Raw genomic sequence first — 18594 nt, 5'->3', positions numbered from 1 at the left:
AGAACGAAGTCCCTCCTTCTCGCCCTGCTGAATTGTTCCCAAATCAAGGGTCGTTTTCTTCGCAGGGATGTTCATGGCGAAGTTGGAGGCAAATAAGTAAGCAAGCGTCCTGAAGCTATTTACACAACCAGTCGGCAGGTTGCCGAACCATTGCTGTGCGATTCCTTTGAGAGTCGCTGGGAAACACTTGCACCAAGTGGGATCATCCAACCCTTGAAGGTACATCAGGTTGGTGAATGCCATCAGATGGTCTTCTGGGTTAGTAGTGTCGTCATAGGCGCCTACTAGTATATTTTTCACTTTGGCCGGCTGAGCGGCGTCAGTAATTTCCTTGGAGAAGGCCGACGGCTGTTCACCAAGTCTAAGCAACCGTAGCTGCCAGTCCATAGGTTGGACGTTTTTTGCTGCAGGTCCACCAAATGGAGGTGGCTGCATAAAATACTGTTGTTGCGGCACAAATGGTAAGTTTGGTACCGCCTGGGCACTATGAAAGCCGGACTGACGGGAGGTGCCGCCTGACTGACTCTCATGGTACGACTGAGTATGCCTCATCGAGGCATTTCGCAAACTGTCTTGAAAGTCTGAAGTAGAAGCCGACTCTGACAATCGGTCACTCTTCTTCTGCTCTAGCAGTAGCCGAGCATCTGTGAATGTTTGCTTTGACCCGTCCGCCTGAATATGACGAACCGGTTTCCTATTTCCTGTAGGATAACGGAATTTTGTGAAATCAAGGGCAGGTGGCTCCCGCTTCCTAGATTTAGGATGAGGAGTCGCCTCTCGCCCTTAAACTGGCTTCCTCTTTAGTGAAGTGGAAGGTTTCTTGGCCGACTGCTCCTTGACTGAAGCAGGCGGCTTCTTGTTGATCAACTCTTGAATCTCTCCCTTGAAGTCCCTCATGAAGGTCATGAGTTCGTTCCTTGTGATGGGAGCAGACCCATCAGTCGGCTGTTGCCGAGCAGGCGGTGCGCCTGCTGGCTCGCTTCCTGTTTGAAGATGCTCCCGTTCCCTCCTTTCGGTATGACGGGTACGTCGGGCCCTTAGGGTCCCGTCTGGAGCTGTATGAGTTTCAACTTCAAATTCACTTTCGGTGTCATGGTCCGACTGAACTTGAGGGTCGTTTAGGGGACGCCTCTCTTCAGGAGTCGGTACAGACTTGGATGCCATCTCTGAAGTACTCTCCCCACAGACGGCGCCAAATGTTTCGGGGTCTTCTGATGTCCTGCGGGAGAGTTACAATTCCGAGACTGGAACCGGACGCCTGTACCTGCAAAATAACGGAGACTCCTGAGAGCTCCGCCTCCAACGGTCAAGTTAGTACCTGATTAAGGAGTAATTAATGCGGAAATTAAAGTAATAAGGTCTCTCTAGGTGAGAGAGTTTAATGTTGGTAATCTGCTTTGTTAGCGAGATCAGCCGGTTATTAGTGTGTTCCGTAATGTTTCTGTTCTGTTCTTCAGGTGAGATTAATTGCTTGATCCCCTTTAATGAGGATTAATTAAGTATTTATAGTCTTGAGAAGCGTGCCACTCTCTAGGTTTAGGGTAAACCTAGGGCTGACCGGGCCTCTAGACAGGATTGGGCCTTGTTGGCCGGTTTTCCCATTTGGCATGGGTGGACACGTGGCGTGTCTCAATTGGTCCGTCGAGGACGTATCTGTGATTGACACGTGGCAGGCTCCTATTGGCCTACGTGAAGGACACGTGGCGGAACCTGGTTGGTCCACTTGTCAGACGGTGATTGGTGGATAAAAATCCCCTAATCAGTAATCATATATGGAGTTCTTTAATTTGATGATTACCAATTCTGCTACATATAGTTGGTGTTAATCCTTTGACAATTCTCCTTAATTTATGTGATCGGCATGCAAATTGTGTTAGACTAACAACTACATACTTCCTCCTATCTGTATTTTTATTGCCACATTTGAGTTCCTCTTTCTCCATTTATTACGAATTTATGATATTTATGTACACAAAAACAAATATCTGTACTTTCAAACAGTGGTGGGCTTAGAATGGATCATATTGTAAAGATAAATTTTTGAAAATTTATTACTATTGTATTATTAGCGCTTTTTTTTTTTTTTTTTTTTTTTTTTGTATCTTATACTACAGAGTCAATTTATAGAACAAGTTCAACTCCTAATTTCTTTCTCTCATAAAATATTCAGTTCATCATTTCAGCCCAGTTCTGTAAATATGAACCGATCCTAACTCTTAGCTTAGCTTAATATTGACTTTTCCAAATACTGCAATAAAGAAGGATTACGTATTAGGATTAGAAAGAGTATACGAGAATAGTTTCAATAGGAAAACTAGTAAATTTTGTTTAATCATCAATCAATAAAATAATTGAGGTTATTAATTATTATGATGAACTAAGGTTGGATACTCCGTATTATGGTATAAGATGCTTGTTTTATGTTCAATGTCTATTTATCGCGTCTAAATCTATTTATAGGTACAGCATACAAGCAACCATTCATATGCCGGCTTGATGATTAAATTAATAATTATAATTATAAAAATATACTTCTAATGTTTAATTAACTATTTTCTTTATCTCTAGCCGCTTTCTTTGCTGTACTTAACTTAATCTTTACTTAATTAATTTGTTTGATATCAGTTTTCCCTGTCAAATTACGACAAGTAATATTATAGTACTGAGTAATAATTACGGAGTATAATACTCTGTACTATTAATTACTCGTATTTCAACAAACAAAAGTAACTACATATCTAAAAGCTTGATTGGAGTATTGTTTTATATTTTAATTTTAGAAGTTGCTAATTAATCTTATCTTGTCCCAATATATATATATAAATTAATACATATTCTAAGAAGATTTAACATGTTAATATAGATTAGATACGATCGATAACCTAATATTTGTAAAGTAAAAAAATAAGGTATTTAATTTCCTTGATGACCTCGTTACCAAATTTCATAGTAGTAAAGTTTATCAACTTTAGAGGAAATGCATATACATTATGCCCAATAACTTTAGGAGATAATCTTGTTTAAATGGTATTAGTCAACAAAGTAATATTACGGTACGAGTAAATATTTTTTTGGGAAATTCTCTTTGGTGAACTCCAACTTTTTCATTTTTCTAAGTGGTAAATGTTCTTAAATTTTATTATCAATGGTAAACTTAAATTATTGATTACCATTGATAAGTGTTATTTTAATAAAAATTCTTAACTATAGTTAGTTTTTTATTTTTTTAATAATTAAATTATTTTCAAAATATTTTTCAGAAAAAAAAAAACCTAAACCCCTCCCCCACCCAACCTAGCCACCGGTAACCCTTCCTTGCCGGTGTCCATGCCTCTGCCGGAGATGCCCGACCTCCCCCATCGTCGTCGACGCCCAGCCACCCCCGCCCTACCTTCTCTCTTTCCCCCATCCCGATATCTCCCAAACCCAGATCCCGGCGCCCCAACCACCGACCCCCTACCCGATTTCAGCCACCATCTTCATTCCCTTCCCTGATTCCGACCACCAACTCCTTTCCCCCTACCCACTTTTTGCTCTAAATGGAGGATTTATGCTCGAATTTGCTCAATTTTTCTTGGTTGGTGTGGGTTTGAATTTCTTAGGTTTTTTTTGGTGTTTTGCTCGAAATTGGGGAATTGTAGCTCTGAATTTTTTCCGATTATGGGTGTTGATTTGATTGCTATTTTGTTGTTGAGTTTGATGGGACTTTAGGGTCGAATTTGCTCGGATAATCGGTGATTTGGTTGTTGAATTTGTGGGGGTTTGTTGGTCGAAATTCTGAGGGTTTTGGGTCGAATTTCTGGGTGATTTTTGGTCGAATTTCTGTCGGCGGTGGTGGGGGAATGGGAAAGAGAGATCGTGCGGGGCGAGCGGCGGTGGGGGAAAGGGGAAAGAGAGGAGGTGCGAGAGGTGAGGGAGGCCGGACATCACTGGTCGGAGGTGGGGAGGCCAGGCGTTCCGGCTGGGGGTTGGCCGCCGGTAGTGGTGCTGGTGGCTAGGTGAAGGGTTTGTTTGTTTTATTTATTTATTTATTTATTTTTTTTATAAAAAATATTTTTAAAGTATGTAAAAAAAAACCTAACTAACTATGGTTAAATATGTAGTTAAATTTAATCATTAATGTCATATTTGATTAAGTATAAAAATTTAGGTTTACCATTGATAATAAAAATTAAAATTGGTTACCACTTAAAAAATTAGAAAGTTGGAGTTCACCAAAGAGAATTTCCCTATTTTTTTTGTACAAGTAAGTTTGCACTTTGCAATTCTCATGAAAATAAAGTTGCACTTTAAACTCCTATCTCCCAAAACTCAAAATAAAAAGTTTGCATTTTGCACGTCATATCCATGGTACACCTAATTTGTCGACCATAAAACATTACAACCTACTATTATCATCTCATCTCGTCACCTCGATCATCTTCATTCTAATTGCATTGCTTTTTAGATTTATAAAATTAAATGAATGTATGCTATAATACTTTTTATTAGCATGAAAAAATGATGCTTATATCATTGTATTCGGGATTTGTTTGAATTTGTACTCTATATTTTCAATTCTATGTATCTTTTTTTTTATTATTTATTTTTTTATTTTTTACGTATATGAGTATGTCCCTAAGGATGTACATCAGTATATACATGGTTGCTTGTGTCGTCTCTTTAGTGAATTAATTATATGAGAGCACTTTTTTTTTAGTTTTTAAAAACACTTTATACTCCCTTCAACAAAGAAATATATACTTTATATGATATTTTTTATTAGTATAAACAAGAATTTATGCAACATTGTAATTTTAGTTAAACTAAACACAGTGGCTTGTCAATACATTTTACCCTCTCCAACGTATTCCGTGATATAAATTCAATTAAGTAAAAAATGTATTTTATTACCTCCGTTAAATATTAGTTGCAAGTTTGGGGTATTATTTGTGAGATATAAAATATTTCAAAGTTGTAACTAATATTTAACAGAAGTAGTATATGACTGTAATTTTAGTCTTAAAGAAAAATATAGTGAAAATTTAACAATTTAAAAATATATACAAGTACTAAAAAGGAGTATATATATCTGTCTATTGATAAGTGTTGTGCTCGTTTGCTCAATACAAGTTGAGCAAGGCTTGCTTTCTTTCCATAGCACAAACTTTGTAGATAGTAGAACAAAGTCACTTGGAAATATTCATTGAATGAGTGACCCCTTTTCTTTTTCACCTTTTTACTTGACATCTTTTTTTGGTTTGAGTCAATAACTTATTAATTTGTTTCAACTTTAACCTCACTTTTTTCACTCAAATGGCCCAACTAAATCCCTCTTTATATTGTTATTTAATGGTTTAATTTTGTTTTATTACGTCCTTTATTTGGACTTATATGTCAAGTAGGACGATAAAAAGTAACAAAAAATTAACAAAAAATTGTTTTTTACTATGTATTTAGGGCATGTACTCTTTTCAGATTATTTTATGTTTAATTCAGTTTCGATAAGTTCAGTTCACTTCAATTCTTAATTTTCTTCTTTCATAAAATATTCAATTAAGATCTGTTAAGTCAATCAGAACAGACCCTTAATATTGATGAGATATAAACTTGTCGAATGTAAGGCTATATTCTTCAATTTTCATTTATTTATAACCATCAAAATGACCAACATACCACTTATTTTCACGCATAAAAAACCACTATACCCTCATTTTCTAATAAATCGTTCTTCTAAAGTTTCCCATTAACAAGGAGGTTAGTATCCCAATAGTAATCACTAATTTTACACCAATCAATTATCAATGGAGTATATAATAATTTATTTATACAATTAACAATTTTGCTGACCTAACAAAAAATCCCAGATTATAACCTTTGCAAATATATTGTCACCATTTTCTTTACCTGATTTGCCACTTCAAAATCAGATAAATAATTAAATTAAACACATATTTTCAAAATTAATAAATAAATACACGTCAGGGTCATATAAAACAAAATAAAACTATATTATATACATAAAAAAATAGTACCTTTGACGTAACTTCGTCGAAAAAATAAAATCTCCCACAAATTGTAGGCTATATATATTACTCACTCCTCTCAATCTAAGGCACATGCTCTACCAACAAAACCAAGAATACAGCTTGGCTTTGTTTACTACTCTTTACATTTTCTCAATTTTATTCATTTTCCCAAAAGAAAAAGATAAAATATACTATCTTATTTTTACAAAAACATTAAGGCTAAGATCGCGGCATAAATTTTGGTTCAAGTAGAAAATCATCACTTAGATTTGAACAACGTTTCAGATTTTCCAGATTTCAGGTAAGAATTATTTTGAATCATATCTAATGTTTATGCAATAACATGTTTTTTCAGTACTTACGCAACATGCAGGTGTACCATATTTGATGTGTGGTCGTATGACTTTCAATTAATGAATTTATTCCCGTATAATATTTTTACCTTTTTTTTCGCGGCTTAGTTATTGTACATTGGTGCATTCTAATGTAAGGTCGAGATTTAGCCGTGCTTCTTTACCTTTACTTATTTAGATACCATATTAGCAGACAATATGAACGGATTATGAGTATTAATGTTTATCAAATGATAATCCCAACCAAAAAAAAAAAAAAAAAAAAAAAAAAAAAAAGCAAAGCAGCCAAGTCAAAATCAACTGCTACAAATTTATTTAAAGTAAACAGTAGGTGTAATTGTGTAAACTTTTCTAGATGCATCTATCTTAATTAATATTTATAAGTAGCTAATCAAATTAAGCAACTGGGTTTTAAGCAAGTGATTCATATTTTGTTTACCAGTTTTTGGTAGAGTTTTAATTATTATTAGGTACAGGTATAAATGTACTTTTCAATACTAGTTCATATTACATTTTTTGATTAGTTTGTTTAATTATTTTTGTATGGAATATTCTAGTGAGTATTGTTGATTGATTAAAAGAAATCCTTAATTTGCAGTCAGAATTGGTGATGGAGAAGGCCGGCGAGCACCCGGGATCGAACCCGAAACCAGAAGAAATTGAGATTCCAACTTTGTTTACTGTTATATCATCTAAGGAAATTCAAGGATTTGATACTATTGAAGGCATTGATAAGATTACAACAGATCAACAAAATATTGTCAGAGTAAGTTTTAATATTAATCTTGTACTAATAATATATACAAGTATATAAGATGTAATTGTATTAATTAATTTATTATATGTTCTGATAAAAAAACAGGAAAGTGAAGTAATAATTGGGCAAAATATGAATGAAGCAGAAAGAATTCATTCTGTTTCAATAAGTATGCCAGCAACACCAGTAGGAAGTCGTTCACAAACACCAAAGAAGGTTTATTTTAATGATCAACCTCAAGAAGTTTCATCCAAAGTTGTTCCACATGGTTCGCCTTCCACTGAACCAAATACTGAGGCCAAATTTTATTCGCAACCAATGCCAAGAGCGGCAACTTATGCGGAGGGTGCGAGGTCAAGTGCGAGTGCTTCTCAGTATTCCGGCCCCATGCCAAGGAATCCTCATGTCGAACGTCTTAAGGATGTGAGGTTTGATTCTTTTAAGACATGGTCAGGGAAACTCGAGAGGTCGTTATCGCAACTTAGAGGCAAACCGGTTGAGCCTCAGCAGGAACGTAAGCCTCGTGATCATGCAGACGGCGAGGCTATGCCTGTGGATCGGTATTTTGATGCCTTAGAAGGGCCCGAGTTGGATACTCTTCGGGTGAGTTTTTAGTTTTTTTTTAATGGCTCTGATACCATGTTAGAAGATGTAACGAGGTTATAAGTTTAACTTTTTTTTTTTTTGCAGCCATCAGAGGAGTTGATGCTCCCGGATGACAAGACGTGGCCATTTCTTCTTAGATTTCCTATTGCATCATTTGGTATATGTCTTGGTGTGAGTAGCCAAGCCATATTGTGGAAAACCATTGCGAATTCGTCTTCCACAAGTTTCCTCAAAGTTAGCCCTTTGGTAAACTTGATACTCTGGACAATCTCCATTGCATTGGTAGTAATTGTTGCCATTATCTATGGATTGAAGTTGATCTTCTACTTCGAGGCTGTTCGTCGTGAGTATTACCATCCAATCAGGGTGAATTTCTTCTTTGCTCCGTTCATATCGCTCCTTTTCCTAGCCCTTGGTTGCCCTGCATCGGTGACTAAAGACCTTCATCAATCACTATGGTATGTGCTAATGTTCCCATTTTTGTGCCTCGAGCTTAAGATCTACGGCCAGTGGATGTCCGGGGGGCAACGAAGGCTCTCCAAAGTGGCTAACCCTGTGAACCACTTATCTGTTGTTGGCAACTTTGTTGGTGCATTGTTGGGTGCATCTATGGGTCTTAAGGAAGGACCTATCTTCTTCTTCGCCGTTGGCATGGCTCACTACACCGTCTTGTTTGTGACTCTCTACCAACGTCTTCCTACTAATAAGACACTTCCTAAGGAGCTCCACCCTGTGTTTTTCCTCTTTGTTGCAGCACCTAGTGTTGCATCCATGGCTTGGGCTAAGATCCAAGGCTCTTTTGATTATGGATCGCGAATTGCTTACTTTATTGCCCTCTTCCTATACTTCTCATTGGTAAGTTTATCTATTAGTCCTGTCAACAAAATGTTAAGTTTAATTTAGGCTAATTTTGTTCTGTTTTTGGTGACTAGTAACTTAACATTTTAAGTCCTTTGTATGTTTGAACAGGCTGTTCGGATCAATTTCTTCCGAGGATTTACATTCTCATTGGCGTGGTGGGCTTACACATTTCCTATGACCGGAGCAGCTATTGCTACCTTAAAGTACTCTAATGAAGTAACAAATTGGGTAACACGGACCTTGGCCTTGATCCTAACCGCGATATCTACACTTGTAGTCACATCCTTACTTGTGTCTACTCTCCTCCACGCCTTTGTGTTCCGGAACCTGTTCCCTAATGACATTGCTATTGCCATCAGTGACAGGCCAGTTAAGGCATCGCGTAAGAGGTGGTTTCCACACTTGAGACATGGTAGCTCAGACACTAAAGACATTGAACAGTACCTAAAGTTTGTCAATGCTGAAGGGAATAATGACTTGGAAGCTTCTGTTGAACCTCCTAAAAGCAATGAAAAGGAAAATGTTGAAGTCTAGAAATATTCTTGCAATATGTTTCGGTCAGTCAAATGATGAAGAGCAAGGGACTAAACACGTTGTTAAATCGGATTAAGCTTCATCACTCAGCAACAGAGCCAATGAATTCTCTTAACACTGCCAAGTATTGAGACAGAGGCTTAATAATATGTGCTACTAATATATGAGTTGATCTTGTTAATTAAGTATATAAATAATTTTCGGTTTGTACATTGTGTACAAAGAGTTAGAGGATTATGAAGAGAGGTGAGGATAAGAGAAGGATCTTGAAGCTATTTTATTACTTAGAAGGAAGGTGTCTTTCCTCCAGGTTGTAGTGAAAAACTTTACATAATAGTATGAACAAAATCTTCAAACAAATGTAGAGCCTTTTTTTTTTTTTTTTTTTTTTTTTTGACAAAACAAATGTAGAGCCTAGCTTTAAGTCTTGTGTCAAATTTGTTCATGTTACTACTTTTGCGAAATTGCAAACCAATTCTGATCCTTTTATACCCATTAATATTTGTGTTTTGCAATCGCATCATGATGTAACATTTGATTTGTGCTACACACACATAGTACACTGATGTGTGGGTGCGTCGAATCATGCGCACGACTTGCTTGTTCGAGTGTTCAAGAACATATGCATATATCTAAGGGAAGGTACCATTACTTGTACTTTGTAATTGATTGGGCTGGTGCGCTTGGTCTGTAAATTCTACTACATACACCCAAGTTTATCAAAGAGAAGTTGCTAATGTACCACCATATCAGTTCATACTTAATTACTTATAGTTAGTGGTGGACAGCTCAGTGAGTTGGGCTTGAGTGCTTGATTATTGGGCTAGCCTAAGCAAAATACTGTAGTCCACTAGGCTAGTGACTGTGGGCCAAACCACCAGTCCAAAAGTTTATTTTTTTTAAAAATTAAAATTTTATTTTTAAGAACAATAAAAGTGCATCACTCGAGCTTAGCCCAATATTTTCATAGTGTAATTGATCACATTTTGGCCCGTGCATCAGCGCACAAGTCACCTCTTACACCATGGTGCGTGTCTCAATCGGGCATATGTGTATCTAGGTGCATAATAAAAAATGTGCGCTAGCACAACTGTAGATTGACAAAACAATATGCATGTTGTTGTATTATTGTATGATATAACTTGTGTCATAGTAATATTATCATCATTATCAAGATTAGAAGTATTGAATTGGTTAATAGTTGGCAGATGAGGGGAAATAATTTTCCTTGTATAACACATGATTTGATCATTTGAACCTTATCAAAAATGTATAATAATAAAAAAAAATGTACTATATGCTATGATTACGTGTACCTAAGCATACATTAACAATCTAATTACGTCTTGCTAGTCAATTTTAATTATCCTTATTATCTGTACCTAATCATTATACGTAAGCATGTTGCTTTATAAATTGGGGTAGAAGCCATGAATCCACTTTGAGTTGGGACTGTCCAATCCAAAAAAATCATCTTGTACATTTTTCAACGTTTTATTTTTTCTTTTTCTTTTTTTAAAAATAAATACAAATTTCAGAAATAATATGGGTTTTGAATAGGCCCTTTTGGACCAACTCAACACATTTACTATATATTATAGCACAACTGCACAAGGCTCAAGCCCAAGAGTATGAGCTATGTCTTTTGGACCAACCCAATACATTTACGTTTTATTTATTTTTGACGAAAAATATCCTTAGATATTATATTGATGAATCAACATGGACAATTTTACACAAGTTAGTGAGAAAATTTGTTGATATGTGACTTAGTATGGACTAGCATCATGAATTTCACGACACAAAAATATGATAAATCGATAAATTAAGCTACAATCTATTAAGTGTACATATGATGGCACAAATAAAATATCAGCACCGTCAATGTAACTAATTGAAAGTATATTGTTGAATGTACAAAATAACTTTGACACGTTTCAACATATACGCGACAACACATTGTGTTGTATTATGGGTCACATGTCTCTTATACAACAAGAATGATGAAATGTTCTAACGATTGGTGCTACTATTAGACTTTCACACGCTAATATACATCAATTCTTTTTTTTTTTGATGCAGTAATAGACATCAATCTTCCTACCCAGTAACTTCTTTGTTGTTCATTTTACGAAAGTATCACGTTGATATATATCACTTGAAGAATTGTCTTAATCAAAAAGCTTTATATGATAACAAACTTACACTTAATGAACCATCATTTCTCCTTTTCTTATTGAATATGACATAAGATTAAGATTTATTACTTTGATGTGTGAAACAAATTAATACATCTTCTATTCCTCATAATATGTCTACTCAATCCAATCAATTATGATTCTGCTTTAGATTCTACTTTAAATCTCAATTCTTATTCGTCAATTTTAAATTTCAATACAACATTATTTATTAATTTTATATAAATACAATAATCAGAGATTTAAAATTTTGGGTAATGTTATACATGCCCTTAGGGCTATGTTTAAGCTAGACATTATTATACTTCATAAAATGAAAATAATTTGTAAATTTATGATAAATTTACGTGTAAACCAATCTAATAAATGCTTCATTTTATCAAATATTATGAGTAGTACTTTTTACATATCATTTTCCTAAAATTTTATATACTAGTACTCTTTTTTTTTTCTTTTTCTTTTTTTTTTTTTTTGGAATGACATGGTTTGGATTTCAAAGGTATAATTATTAGCTAATGATTTTCTACATAACTAGTGATTTGACAACTTTTTCAACGTGCGAGTAATTAGAAATGGGATTTGCATGTTGCATTGCACCATCCGCACCAAGTGGTTTACGACTCATGTCTGTAACGTGAAGTACAACCCATCTTTAGGTTACTGCATGCTACAGCCCAATGTGGTAGGTTTATACTTTATTGCATGCTTTTTTAGCCATATAATTGTACTCAATAGTATTTTATATTGTCCTCTTTCTTTAATTTTTTGCCATGGGAATACACAATTTTGGAAATTAGTTTCAATACTTAATTGTAGAAAACTACAAAATGAATCAAACAAACAATGCAATGTATTCACAATCAATTGATGAATCACATTGGAAAAACTACGTGGCTGTATAGTTAGTTGAATCTCAATAGAAAACACAATTGATATTATGAAAGCGCTTGCTATATTTATTGATACAGTATTAAGTACTGAAAAGATGATATCAACATTTCGAAACAAATTTAGTCGACATATATGCACCAAAAAACTTTACGTGCATATCTCTCCAACCGTCCACCTAAATCCATGCTATTTCAAGAATTGTCCCTTCAGTTACTTTTGCATAGCATCAAATTTCATATCTTCCTTTACTAGATCTCATGTAGAATATGAATTGAAATAAGGTTCTTATTAAATCTTAATTTGACATGTGACATAATCTAGCTAGCTAGGTATCGTCATAATCAACACCGATATATTAGACCATACAACTGTACAAGTACAATAAAATGAGTGAAAACAAATGAAAATACGGTTTCTCTTTTGGAATTTGGCTTGAAATGATTTGTCAACTTTTATTTATATATTTATTTACTTGTATTTAATTTTTTGGAAGTGTGACTTTTATGGGCTTTATGTTGAACTGTACCAAATGTTTACGGCTCATATAAGGTTGAAATGCCAAATCAGTTTACTGGTCCAGCCCAATGACGAATTTGGTTAATTTGTTTTATTTGAGCTGATTTTTGTTGTAAAATTTTAGTGATTATATTGTCTTTTCATGAATGAATTTCGTAGCTTGGACGTAATTAACGTTTGGATTTGATATCTTGGCATGCAGTGAGGCACTCTTAATTTGAAAAATTAATGTCAAGATTAATCAAATAACAGCGAAAATTAACGTATTAGTTGTTTTTATCTCACCAGTCACCACAATAATGCAAAGAATTTAAGGGATTATAAACAAAAATTGCATTGGTCGATATAATATATTATAATGTCATGAAGTGTCATGGTAATTTTTTAAAGGCTATAATCATGTTATCAAATCACGATAAATAAGTTTTGATTATTAAAGTATATATTACTTCATTAATAACCTTTGTTCAGCTGATCAAAGACCATTTTTTTCGATTGAACAGACGAATGACTTAATACATTGTTGATGGCTATATAACTTGTTGATTGATCACATATGTGGTGACTTATATTTATCGAGGGGTGAATTGTGGTGTTTTTATATTTTTAAGTGCCGTGGTGACTTGTAACATACATTAACATGCTTAAATAACTAGCCTCCTTGATGCCATGAATTAAATTGGATGTGACTAGCCGTATTCAAGATCAAGTCAAGACCAACATATTCAATAATTCAAATTTAAAAACACTAATAGGTTAATAAGCTAGTGTTCTCAGCACCTGAATTTTACTTATTTTGTTAGTTTTGAATTTATCTTATATAAACTTATTGACAATTATCTTGTCACACTTGAACCCATCGATCAACCCTAATTTTATTTAATTTGAACTTTTTAACATTTATTATATATATTAACTTAGCTTATTATTTGAACCAATTAACTTTTATTGAATGTATTAGCTATGGAGGTGCAGACAACAGAGCCTTAATGAGAAAAATAACACTAACTAGCTAGCTAAATATCATAATCAAGTCCTATGTGGCCCTATTAAACTACTTTTTTTCTAAATAACCATAATATTTATGGTAATTGAATTTTGATTGCATGGAAATTCCCCCTTTAGCTGAGGCATATGCCTTTAACAGATAGATACTGAGGGCCTGTTCACATTTACTTAATTTCAATTCAGTTCAGTTCAGTTCAGCTCCAATCAGTTCAGTTCAGTTCAGCTCTTAATTTCCCTCTCTCATAAAATATTCATTTCAGCTTAGTTCAGTTCAGTTCAGTCGAGTTAAGCTCCAATCAGTTCAATTCAATTCAGTTCAGCTCAGTTCAATAAATGTGAACAGGCCCTGAATATAACAATCTTTTTTGTGAGTGTCATATTCAACACTTCAGCAGCCTTTTGTTTTCGAAGAGAACCTTTAAAGTTATGCAAATTAAACTATAATATATGCTTTAACTATATTACAAGTTATATATACGTATAGTATATGATTGTCTTTAACTGAAGAGCGACTCACTAGATTCGTAAAAAGATTACAAACAAAAATTAGTCAAATCAGATAGAAGCTAGACGAAGAGAAAAAACCAACATATTATATACAACAAGTATGTTGATATATCATTGGCAAATCATGCTGCTTTTATTTAATTATTACGTACGTGTTTCATTTTGGTCCTTTGCCAACTTCTCGAGTATTCTGTGTTCCAAGTATAATAATGAACGATCATGAATGTAGATAGATGTAAGGTGTTAACAAGTTTCTGTTCAGTTGATCAAATACTTGAGATAGAATCATAGAAACCTAGCTAGCTGGTTTGTATGATTTTGTAGCAAATAGAACACATTATTATTGTTGATATCTGAACAAACTCTGACCAGTCTCCTTAACAATTTGAGAGAAATTAAACATACATCTATAGAGAAGCAAACAGAGCAACAAACTGAATTATAAATGTTAGCTATCTTATAAGTGATAGTATGAATGCCACACTCGCTCTGGAAATATTCGTCTTTAATTTACTTTGTACTATACTAACACATCCTTTCTTTTGACTCTTGCTTTAGGGATTCTTCTTGTGAGGGGGTTCTGATAGAGTATAAAACATTTTTTGGGTCTCAACCATCAGTTTAAGCTTTTGGTTAGCTTTTGGTTGAGGCCTAGAAATATGTTTTATGCTCTATCAGTTTCTAATTGTTTCTATTTTTTTGAAAGACTCTTAGAGCATCCCCATCAATGAGCATTTTTTTTGCTCATGAGCAAAAATGGTGAGCAAAAATGGTAGAAGATGTTCCCCATCAATGAGCATATTGAAAAATGCTCATGAGCAAAATGAAAATTGCTCATCCTAATTTTTTAAGATGAATAATAATCATGTGGGGTCCACAATGCAAGTAAAAAAAGAATTAAAAATAATATAGTAGAGAGAAATATAATAGGATATTAGTAAAAGTAAGAGAGAAGATGTACTAGAGAGAGAATGAGGAAGAATTTTTTTTTTTTTTTTATCATTGGTGGGATAAAAATATAATTACAAAAATGCTCATGGGTTAAAAGAGAGAGAAAGTGGGTAGATAGAGAATGAGGAAACCAATTTTTGCTCATTGTTGGGAATGCTCTTAGGGTAATAACATTTATGCACGACTAAACTACGTACACACGTTATTGGTTGCCCTGGCCTCTATTCCTTTTGCCACGTAGACGCGCACGCATTTTTTGTTTAGTCTGAAATACCTATAATAAACTTTAATTTCACCATAAAACCGCTTTTATTTATTAAATTAGGTTACTTATTTAACTTTAATTTCATCCTATTTAAATTTGTTTTAAATATATGCAACTAGTACTTATAAAATTAAGACTTTGATTGACTGGTTGATATTCGCAATTGATATTAAATATATCAATTAGGTCTACTCGTCTACAATTTACATATGCAGTGTAAAATTTGACTAAATATTCTACAAAGTATCCAACATTTTTTTTTTTGACGGAAATATCCAATATTAAATATAGTAGCATCGAATTCTAAACAATTTATTAAGTTGGCAATAAAAAAAAAAAAAAAAAAAAGCCTTAGCTTTGATGTTAAATTTTCTCTCATTAAAAAATTCTTTGTGTTCCCTAAAATACTTCAATCACTTACTCCGTATTAAGATCATTCAATTCATTCCTTCGATCAATCTGTAAGTCAGTAATTCAGTATTGCATGCTAGGGTTCAAGATGATGTGTTTGTCCTTAGCTACCAATACATTACAATACTCTTACTAACAACATACTTCGTATACAGATGAATATAATTTACGTTTTTTAATCTTATAATGATATTTATTACCATATTATGTAAGACAAGTGACTGAACGGAGATAAATTAAAATATTCTTGATCGTAACTTTAATTTGTTATTCAAAATTCCAGTTTTATTAAGGGTCTGTTCAAATTTATTGAGGTGAGCTGAACTGTAAAATGGATATTTTATGAGAGAAGGAAATTAGGAGCTGAACTGATTAGAGCTATATACTGAACCAAACTGAACTAATTAGAGTTGAACTGAACTAAACTGAAATTAAGCTGAAGTGAACAGACACTAATATGCAATATAAATCTTTTAGAATTTAGGCTTTTCGGAGAGAGTTATATTTAATACGAAATCTACTCATATACATCTATTGAGAATATATACACACTTGTACGATCAAATCAAGACAAACAAGAAAGATTGTCAATTTACTAGGACGCACTATAATTGCTAATTAATCAAATATTGCACGATAATATATCCATCTCGAGTAATTTGTCACTTAATTAAGAGATAAAGCTATTGAGTATTCATCTTCTAATAAAATATCGTACCAATTTAGAAAACCTAATTCTCCCTCAATGACCCTTGAGAATTTCTATCAATTTGTCAAGGACATTGATGATATTAGGGACCATTAGTTGTTGGTATAATTGGAGCTTCATTTGAAGAACTCCACATATTCAAGCAATAGGAACAATTTTATTTATTCATCTTGGACATATATGTATGATAAACACACTATTTTTGTAAACAATAGTGACTAGCAAATTAATGTTAGCAACAAATCTAGCAAAAGTACAAGTACGACTAAATATTATAACTATTATAAGGTTTTGGTCCCCCGTAAACCTAGCCTTATTACGATGGATTAGGGCTCCAAGTGGTGGAATATAAAGAACTTTGTTATCGGTCCCTAACTTTCATGATTTTCAACTAGAAGAAATCAATATACGTAAAGAAATTAGAGAAAATACTTTTTCCATTTCATATTAATCATATTTTATACGTAATTTAATTTATAATATTAATACATTATACAATGTTTTGATTAGTTTCAATAATTACATCATAACAATAAGATGATTCTTGTTAGTTTTAGATTAGCATATTATAATATACGCGTATAGCCATATAATAATACAGATCGGAGTACTATTTAGGAATAGAGAGAGTACGTATCATAATTCGAGAAGACAAACAAAAGAGACATTATCAAGGATTTTTGGAATATATGGTAGCAACGTTTGTCTATGTCTCCTTATCTCGCTAAAAGACATGTGACAATATCACTGTTCTTTCAAATTCAAGCTCAAGAAATACAACCTCTATCCCATTTGCCTATGTCGGGAAGAGAAGGCCCCTTAGCTTGTTTTAAATTTTTATTTTTATTTTCTAAGTTTGTGATGTTTATTTGTTACTCCACATTATATAATTATATATTAATTTAATTTATTGGAAAAAGATGAAGAAATTTGTTTTTTTCCTGATTTTAGTGAGGGACCATTGTATTTAATTTGTGATATAAAATATGAAACTTCGTAAGATTTTCCCACGCAATAATATCAATAACTAGAATATTGAAGTAAATTAAGTAATGAGAATAGTAAACTAAGTTGGAAAAGTAAAACTATACGAGTAACTAATATTTTTATATCATGACTTCATTTATTGTAAGATTCATTATGAGATCAATGCAATAATGGATAGGATTCAACTTAGATCAATGAATTTGAAGAGGGAAAATGTTTTTATGTTAAAAGAAATATGAGTAATAAAAAGGGTTATAATAACACGTACACATAATATTATATATTACAGTAAAAATTTGAATGAATTGAACATAATACGTTATGTGAAACGCGATTCTTTACAAAGAATTTGCTCCTTCAAATTTGTCTATGGTTGGTTGGTTCATCATATAGTTAGAAATGTTCTATATAAAAAAGCAAATTCATAATTTTTTTTTTTTTTTTTGTCTCCTCTTCCCAATTATTTGACTATTTGTATGCTTCCATTCCTTTTACCTTTGGTTTCTCATACTCTCAAGTTTCAAAGCAAACAAAACGATTCAATCTTATTCTTAACCGAAAACTCATGTACATTAATCCAAGTTTAAAATATACATTAAAACAAGAAATAAACTTGTCAAGTTCAACTGCAATTTGTTTGAAAAAATAATATAATTGTGCTTCCATTAAAGATTTTAACTTAGTATTTAAACTAATAAAATGTATTTATTTAAATGGGGGATAAATTACACAAGTTTCATTCAATTCCATGGTTCCATATTCCAATCCATCCTTCTTAAAAAAATATAAATAAATAAATAAAAATTCATTTTATTCAAAAATATCTTTTTCAAATTGAGCACTTCTTTATAATTCAAATGAGAATTTAAACATGTATGTTGGGGTCAAGCATCGACCTCAATTCATACATAAATAATCGTAGTACATATCAATTTGATGATGATTTATATTGAAAGAAAAAGGGGGGCAACTCGATTATTTAATGCATACTCGTTTTAAAATATGAGTCTATATTAGAAACAAAAGGAGGAG

At 33.1% G+C, this 18594-nt stretch overlaps 1 protein-coding gene across 4 annotated transcripts; it reads left to right on the top strand.

Annotated features, from left to right (window-relative positions):
- The first annotated feature begins 6069 nt into the window (after positions 1-6069).
- On the top strand, positions 6070-9512 carry LOC110729549 (S-type anion channel SLAH2-like). 4 transcript variants are annotated; one of them, XM_021909284.1, is made up of 5 exons: positions 6070-6309; positions 6960-7127; positions 7224-7721; positions 7809-8579; positions 8694-9512. In XM_021909284.1, exons 2-5 carry the CDS (start codon positions 6972-6974, stop codon positions 9117-9119), a joined length of 1851 nt encoding a protein of 616 aa, XP_021764976.1. In that variant the 5' UTR covers positions 6070-6309; positions 6960-6971; the 3' UTR covers positions 9120-9512. The 4 variants fall into 4 exon arrangements, with proteins under 4 accessions (XP_021764976.1, XP_021764980.1, XP_021764978.1 ...); XM_021909288.1 differs by lacking the exon at positions 6070-6309 and adding an exon at positions 6316-6688; XM_021909286.1 differs by lacking the exon at positions 6070-6309 and adding an exon at positions 6704-6837.
- The last annotated feature ends 9082 nt before the right edge of the window (positions 9513-18594 follow it).

The sequence above is a fragment of the Chenopodium quinoa genome, unplaced genomic scaffold (genome assembly GCF_001683475.1).
Source record: "Chenopodium quinoa cultivar QQ74 unplaced genomic scaffold, ASM168347v1, whole genome shotgun sequence".
Lineage (NCBI taxonomy): Eukaryota > Viridiplantae > Streptophyta > Magnoliopsida > Caryophyllales > Amaranthaceae > Chenopodium > Chenopodium quinoa.
Note: the sequence above shows the minus strand (reverse complement) of the source record. Positions and strands in the feature narration are given on the sequence as shown.

Bases quoted from the DNA above. Each gene is read 5' to 3' on its own strand.
- LOC110729549 (XM_021909284.1), top strand. From the start codon at position 6,972: ATGGAGAAGGCCGGCGAGCACCCGGGATCGAACCCGAAACCAGAAGAA. The intron at 7,722-7,808 runs GTGAGTTTTTAG...TTTTTTTTGCAG, and splicing joins CCGAGTTGGATACTCTTCGG to CCATCAGAGGAGTTGATGCT. The intron at 8,580-8,693 runs GTAAGTTTATCT...ATGTTTGAACAG, and splicing joins TCTTCCTATACTTCTCATTG to GCTGTTCGGATCAATTTCTT.